Source organism: Mus caroli, chromosome 3 (assembly GCF_900094665.2).
Source record: "Mus caroli chromosome 3, CAROLI_EIJ_v1.1, whole genome shotgun sequence".
In the NCBI taxonomy this organism is placed as follows: domain Eukaryota; kingdom Metazoa; phylum Chordata; class Mammalia; order Rodentia; family Muridae; genus Mus; species Mus caroli.
The window spans coordinates 47,099,857-47,107,722 of record NC_034572.1 but is presented as its reverse complement, the minus strand read 5'-3'; the positions used below and the strand labels follow the sequence as shown (position 1 = coordinate 47,107,722).

Sequence of the window (7,866 nt, the reverse complement as noted above, 5' to 3'; positions counted from 1 at the left end):
GAGAGATTCTCTGTTGATAGTCAGGGACAACCACTAACTAATTATATATGAATATTGAATATTGGTTATGCCTTTAAAATAAAAGTAGTGCATGGCTCTCGATCTTGTTTTTGTTTGTGTAGCTTCTATGTCTCTCTGGGAATTCTGCTAGCTGTGGAGTTACCGTATTTTATTCATGGTGCATGAGTACGTGCGTGCTTGCGTGAGTGCGTGCGTGCTTGCGTGAGTGCGTGCGTGCGTGCATTCGTCTCTACTGGCTGACTTCTCCATGGTACAGAAAGGCCTTTCTAAGCAGCAGGCTGTTATGTGGAAGACCTCAGGCTTTAGCAGTGACCTTCTTATTGTTGCCATAGCTGATGCCACCAATGCCCTCGAGTATGTTCATCGGCAGGGGAAACACAATGGTGGAATTCTTCTCCGTGGCCACCGTGGTCAAGGTCTGCAGGTACCGAAGCTGGAGGGCGACGGGGGACTCCGCCAGCACCATGGAAGCCGACTTCAGAGACTTAGAAGCATTCATTTCTCCCTCTGCTGCAAGGACCTAGCGTGAGAGAAGCAAGAGTTGACAACTGCACGGTATCTGCAGCCTCCTTTTTCTGGGCTTTTTCCCCACTTTGTCACCTGGGTTTGTCCCTGCTCACGTTCTTGGCAAAGACAAGATTTTCACATCCTAGAGGATTTGAGAAAATTCAAAACGTTTCCCAAAGCCAGTGACTATGCTGGTTAGCTGTGCCGATTATTTCATTTGGTTTCGTTTGGTTTGGTTTTGTTATCTCCTTGAGGGATGGCCTCCATTAAATTGGCCGTGGGCAAGTCTGTGAGGCATTTTTTTAGATTAATGTTGACATGGGAGGGAGGGCCCAGCCCTTTGTTGTTGTTTTTACAAGATGACATGTTCTTATTTAATTAAATATTGCTGGTGGTGGTGGTGGTGGTGGTGGTGGTGGTGTGTGTGTGTGTGTAGCCTGCACACACCATAGCATGTGTGTGGAGGTCTGAGAGGAACGTTCAGGAGTCAGCTGTCCCATACTGTGGAATACAGGGCTCTATCCCAGCTGGTCAGGTTTGTATGGCAAGTGCTTTTCTCTGCTGAGCCATCTCTCGGACTCTCCTTCCATCCTGTTGCTGAGTTAGTCTCATTCTAACAATGACATAATTGTTTCTATTCTCTCAGACTTTGATCATAGCAGTAATGAGCCCCAGCCCAGTAACTCTTCCTTGAGACTGTCTCTATTGACTGTTCTTCTAAATCCTGAGATAACCTAAGAGGAACCCCCGCCAGGGTTCAACTGACCCATCTGTGGGAGCTCGTTTTCCATGGGCCACAGGAGTCCCCCTCAGCTGCTGCTGGTACTCAGATAGACAGAGAAGATAGGACTAGGGAACAGGCAGAGAGCAGGCTCCCTCAGTCCCACGTGGGTTTCCTATGAGTAATACCTCAAGATTTCCAGTCTCTCACACTTCAGTCAATCTACACAGAAGCTAAGGTGACAGCAGATTCTAGAACATTCGGGGACAAGTTGAGTTTCACACATTCGAATCCCAATCCGCCTTGTATTTAGTCATTCTTTTAAATTCAGTAACAGTTATCATTCTCAAATAACAATGCCTAAGACATTGACAGCAGGTTGGCCATTTCTGAAATGTCAGTTGTAATAATGATGGTGGTTCCCAAATGGCTCTGGGATCTGCCTCACAGGATCTACAATGCTTTCTCCAGAACAACAGTGGCCACAGTTCATCCTCAAGTTGCTCATGGCTCCACATGCAGCCAACAGAGTCTTAACCTACTACCAAGCTTCCTCAGGATTGTGGACGGAATCTCTTTAAGAACAGTGACTGGTATTCTACTCTCCCTTCGGTTCCATTCTTGCTCGCCTCCACGCTAACATCCTTTCTTACCTTGGCTCTGGCTTCCCGGGTAGCCTCAGCCTCAGCCGCCATGGACCTCTGCAGCTGCACAGGAATCCGGACATCTTTGATTTCCACCCGGGCCACTCGGATTCCCCATAGCTCGGTGGCATCATCAAGCAAGGTCTGTTTCCAGAAGAAAAGACATCGATCAGAAGACAGGTGACTTGACCCGAGTGTCTGGTACTTTTGGGGAGGCTGTCTTTTCTGAACTCATTGATCATATTGGGAATCAAAGGGAATCTCCTGGAGGTTTCATGTACAAATCTAGAGCTGAGGGCAGAGCTCTGTTGGTAGAGAACTTGCACTGCAAGCAGAAAGCCCTGGGTTTGATTCCCAGAACGACATAAACTGGGCATAGTGGTGTGTGCCTGCAGTCTCAGCACTCAGGAGGCAGAGGCAGGATAATCAATCGCAAGTTCAAGGCCATTCTCAGTTATATGGGGAATTCAAGGCCCACCTGGGATACATGAGACTGGGTCTAGAGAGAAAGCTCTCACACACAAGCTCTTCATCTAACACTTATTGGTCAACTGAAAGAGTCCACCCTATCACCTCCCTAAGAAATTAAATGGCACCCTTGCAGACTTCAGCAAGTGTTCCAGATGTCAGTGCACAGGCTTCTCTCGAAGACAGACCTGGATTTGTCCTGGCCCTACAATTAGCAGCCATGAATCTCTGCATCGGCATGATAACCTGAGTCTCTGGTTTTCTCACCTAGGCTTCCTGTCAGCTTTGTCACATGGGTTGGAGGTGACAGGCACGTAATGACCTAGTGTTCATTACTGACTTTTTTTCTTTTCCCCAAAATACTTGTCTTGCTTTCTTAAGCCTCTGCCTTGGAGCAGGAAGATACTGATGTTTTAAAGCAAGAGATGTTTTAGAGCATGTTTTTAGTACATTTTAAAAGTCTGTTCTTTATGCACACTTTAAATGGTGGAAGACATGTTGCAGGTCACCCCAGAGACAAACAAAAATGACAAAGTCTAAGGAGAACCCAGGGCAGAGAACTTGGCCACAAGTTAACCAGTGATCTCACTTCCACTGACCATGACTTTGTGGGACCCCAGGAGTTGGTGAGACTACCTAAGATGCTAGAGATCCGCTTTTGGAGTGTTGTCAGATTTTTAGAGTTCTCACTGATGTCCTTGGGCAGAGCTGATGGGTACTTGTCCATCCTAACTTACGGATTGCACAGAAGCCATGAAGGATTCAGGTTGAATTTCCTTGTAAATTACAGAGAGGAGTTTCAGAATCACACAAAGTCATGGACATAAGAAAATACAGAAATAGCCGGGCATGGTGGCGCACGCCTTTAATCCCAGCACTTGGGAGGCAGAGGCAGGTGGATTTCTGAGTTCCAGGCCAGCCTGGTCTACAAAGTGAGTTCCAGGACAGCCAGGGCTACACAGAGAAACCCTGTCTCGAAAAACCAAAAAAAAAAAAAAAAATACAAAATGCTATTTATAAACTAGAATTTGGCATCGGCAGCGTTCAGAGTTGTTACGCGTTTGATGGTTATTATTATGGGTGATTATATTATAGCTGACACTGGCTATAGTGTGAGTTTAAATTGTCCACATATCTCCCAGTTTTGCTGCCCCAAATGACCCTTCTTGTTTTATTCCACTGAAATATAGGGGTCTGGGAACTGCCTGATAATGGTTGTACTTCTTTAATGGTAGTTTAAACTGAAAATAAATATGGCTTTGTAACCTCTTTTTAAAAAGGTTAAGTGTGCAGTGTTTGTTTAGACTTTCCAACTTAAAGATACAAGACAAGAGGAACAATTCTCAAAGCTTCTTTCTCCCAGGCAAACATTTAATGTTTTGCCTACATGTGTATCTATGTACCACATGTGTGCCTGGTACCTAAGGAGACCAAAAAAAGGCATCAGATCCTCTGGAACTGGAGTTACATATGGTTATGAACCACCACGTGGGTGCTGGGAGTCAAACTCAGGTCTTCTTCAAGAGCACTCTTAATGGCTGAACTATCTCTCTAGCCCCATGCAAATCTTTAAATCTATACTTTATGATGGCAGACAAATGGTGTTACGAGGGCAAAGGAAACCCATCTTGAGAGTACAGCTATCCCTGGGCTGGGGAGTCTTGGCTCTGCAGTATAGATAGTGGTAGTCACTGACCTGGGGTGAGGGAATTCAAGACGTGGGCTCTTAGTTCTGAGGTCTTTACCTGGATGCTATGTGCGATCTCTTCTCGCCCAGACAAGATCTGGGACAAGGTCTGTGTCCCTAAGACATTTCTCAGAGTGGTCTGAGCCAGCAGGAACGTGGCCTGGTGAACATCGTTCACATTGGCCACAGCTGAGACAGCGCTGTAGATTCTGTAATAGACGACTCCATCCACTTGGGTGGTCACAGAGTCTCTTGTGAGGATCTGCAGAGCACAGACATGGTGGAACGTTGGTGTATACTATGCAAGGCAAGGAGGCAGCCAACCCCAGAGTCTTCCCTCACAGAAGGACATTGTTAATGGCAACTCAGGCTAGCAGTTGCCAAGCATGTCCCATCTTCAAAATAATAACCCCCCACAGCTAAAGACTGCACAGACTTGGTCCCTACCTATCCCTGTAGCTTCAACTCAGAGCAATAGTTCTCAACCTCCCTACTTCTGTGACCCTTTAACATAGTTCCTCATGTTGTGGTGACCCGCAATCATAAAACTGTCTCATTGCTATTTCATATCTGTAATTTTGCTACTGTTATGGATCACAATGTAAATATCTGATATGAAGGATATCTGCTCTATGACCTCTGGAGGTCACGACCCACGGGTTGATAACCATTTGACGTGGGGAATTCTTACATCCCACAGGCATAAAGTCCTACTCTCTTCTCCTTCCAAATAGAAATAGAATTTGTATCCTGTTGTCTGCTTGGTATGCAGTTCTCATTAAAAGAAGCAGCAATGCTTCTTAGAAAACGTAGAGGGCACCAGAGACCATGTTCTAGTCTCAAGCAAAGCAAATTCTTTCACTTTACAGAGGTTCTGCATCAGGCATTCTGAACCATGTGCCTGTGCCTGTGCCTGTGCGCCTGTGCCTGTGCGCCTGTGCCTGTGCGCCTGTGCCTGTGCGCCTGTGCCTGTGCGTCTGTGCCTGTGCCTGTGCCCGTGCCCGTGCCTGTGCCTGTGCGCCTGTGCCTGTGCGCCTGTGCCCGTGCCCGTGCCCGTGCCTGTGCGCCTGAGCCTGTGCCTGTGCCTGTGCGCCTGTGCGCCTGTGCCTGTGTGCCTGTGCCCGTGCCCGTGCCCGTGTTGCGTCTGTAGACCCACAAAAGCTTTTTGAAGCTTCCCAGTGTCTGTGATGGGATAGCTCACATCGGAAGCTGGTCCCCATGCCTCCTGATAGCCCAAAGTGATAGTAGGTACCTGGACCTTGACTGGTTTCCTGACTGCTTATCGCTTTGGCCATCCCCAGTCCTCCATCTTCCTGCATTTTCTTTCCTTTCTAGATGCCTTTGGTTATAATAGGGCAGCATGCTAGCCAATACCGCTTCCTCTTCCCTAGCACTCAGTTACTGGTTTGGGTCATGATTCACGCTATTTCAAGAATTATTTGAAGTTCAAATTCAGGTGGGTCCTGTGTAGCCTCTGTACTGCTCAGACACCCAGTCTGTTCCAACACACACAGACAGCAAATATGAACAGCAGAAGTAAAGATAAGTCAAACAGCTATTTCTAAAGGTCCCTCTGAGAAGGCTGTGGAGAGCGCAGCCTAACCAGCCCCTGGCCTCCAGCAGGTTCCACTCAGCTTCCCTGCCTTAACCCTCCTGTCTCCATCCAGCTTCCCCACCAGTGCTCAGCCTCGCAGCCCTCCCCTTCCAGTTCATTCTCCTTTGGCAAATAAAGCAATTCAGATGAGAGCCATCTGAAGCAATTCACGCAGGCCCTGGGGTTGGGCTGGGAATTAAGTCATCCTTTCCCCTGGTAGGTTAAAATGATGCTCCGTGGGCTGGTGAGATGGTTCAGTGGGTAAGAGCACCCGACTGCTCTTCCGAAGGTCCAGAGTTCAAGTCCCAGCAACCACATGGTGGCTCACAACCATCCGTAACGAGATCTGGCGCCCTCTTCTGGAGTGTCTGAAGACANTGGAGTGTCTGAAGACAGCTACAGTGTACTTACATATAATAAATAAATAAATCTTTTAAAAAAAAAATGATGCTCCGTGTCACAGTGGACCTGTGCACCGTTTTATTTGGAGTAGCCCTTGTTTCATTCCATACCTCTTGTGGAGGAATGTTACAAGTAACCGTTCGAAGATCCACTTTGACAAACACGTCAATGCAAGGCAGGACCAGGATCAAACCTTTAAAAGAATAAAATGGATTTGAAATTCGACCCATTCAGATGGATGACAAGGACAGTCTTTCAGATATGCTGCGCATCTCTTTGTGACGCTGTCTGCGTTTCTCAGATCTTCAGTGTGAACACATCAACCTTGGTGAAGGTGACTTATTCTGATCAGTCAATAATTAAGGCAAAATAAATACTTAGGAAAATAACTACTTTGGTAAAGCACTAAGGTCCCTGACATACATGTTTTAAATCTTTTTTTATTCTCAGGTAATCTATTTCGACTTAAACATTTATTTTGAGGTGAATTTAAAGGGGGTACTTAGGAAATTGGTTTTCTAATGATAAACAGTCAAGTTTGGCTTTGACTAAAAGCTACCAGCAACTGTCTCCACACCATGAACAATGCTGAAGGACTACTACATTAAAGTCCTCCCTCCAGGCTCAGGTACTCAGGAAGGAGTCTGAGGTAGGAGAGTACACATTCATATCCTGCCTGGATTACATAGCGAATCCAAAGCCAGCTTGGCCAATTTAAGAGTTTTCTCGAAAATTTAAGAAAAAAACATTTTTAATGCTTCAGGTAGCTCAGCAGTAGAGCACCGGGCACTCAGCTAGCACCGTCTTCCAGGGGCTAGCATAGTCTTCCAGGGGCTAGCACGGTCTTCCAGGGGCTAGCACGGACTTCCAGAGGCTAGCACGGACTTCCAGGGGCTAGCACAGTCTTCCAGGGGCTAGCACGGACTTCCAGGGGCTATCACGGTCTTACAGGGGCTAGCACCGTCTTCCAGGGGCTATCACGGTCTTACAGGGGCTAGCACGGTCTTACAGGGGCTAGCACGGTCTTACAGGGGCTAGCACAGTCTTCCAGGGCTCAGATTCCCTGCAAACAGCACACCTCAGAACTGAGAACAACTGTGTCTCCCGAGCTGTGTTCAAGTGCAATGGTGTTGCTTCTGATTCCAAGCAGTAAGCGCTGGGTTTAGAGGATGTCAGGGTAGGGCAATGTAAGAAATCCCATCTGAAGCCAGGCGTGGTGGCACACACCTTTAATCCCAGCATTCGGGAGGCAGAGGCAGGAGGATTTCTGAGTTCGAGGCCAGCCTGGTCTACAAAGTGAGTTCTAGGACAGCCAGGGCTACACAGAGAAACCCTGTCTCAAAGAAAAAAAAACAAAAACAAAAAAAAAAAACAAAAACCATCTGAGCGCACTGGGGGTTTCCAGCTCTACCCACAGATTTGTGTTCTTGAATCACAGCCAAAAGGCACATCAGCAAGGTAAGGATACGGAGCTGTTTCCATCAGTCAGGAAATCTGTTTGTTTGCTTGCTTGTTTCAGAGCTGAGGACCGAACCCAGGGCCTTGTGCTTGCTAGGCAAGCGCTCTACCACTGAGCTAAATCCCCAACTCCAGGAAACCTTTGTTATTGTATTTCTTTTCAAGGCAGAAATCAGCATTTAGTCTGTGCGAGGAGCCAGCAGGAGGGACTGAGAACGCTGGGTTTGGTTGTTAATTCATAGCATTTCAAGCTTTGTTTTGTTCTCCAAAGCTTCCTGAGTCCTCTAGTAAGGATCCCCATCCTAACCCTCTCCCCCTCCCCCTCCCTCTCTCCCCCCCCCCCCCCCCCCCCCCCCCCCCCCCC

At 47.3% G+C, this 7,866-nt stretch overlaps 1 protein-coding gene across 1 annotated transcript in view; it reads right to left on the bottom strand.

The window, feature by feature from the left end:
- Window positions 1-236: 236 nt before the first annotated feature.
- Window positions 237-7,866, bottom strand: part of Stoml3 (stomatin like 3) — an 18,631-nt gene continuing 11,001 nt past the window's right edge. Inside the window, exons 4-7 of the mRNA XM_021158706.1 lie at window positions 6,155-6,237; window positions 4,107-4,310; window positions 1,903-2,037; window positions 237-541 (exon numbers count right to left, since the gene is read on the bottom strand). Coding sequence (XP_021014365.1) covers window positions 317-541; window positions 1,903-2,037; window positions 4,107-4,310; window positions 6,155-6,237 — 647 coding nt within the window. The 3' untranslated portion in view covers window positions 237-316. The remainder of the gene's footprint in view (window positions 542-1,902; window positions 2,038-4,106; window positions 4,311-6,154; window positions 6,238-7,866) is intronic.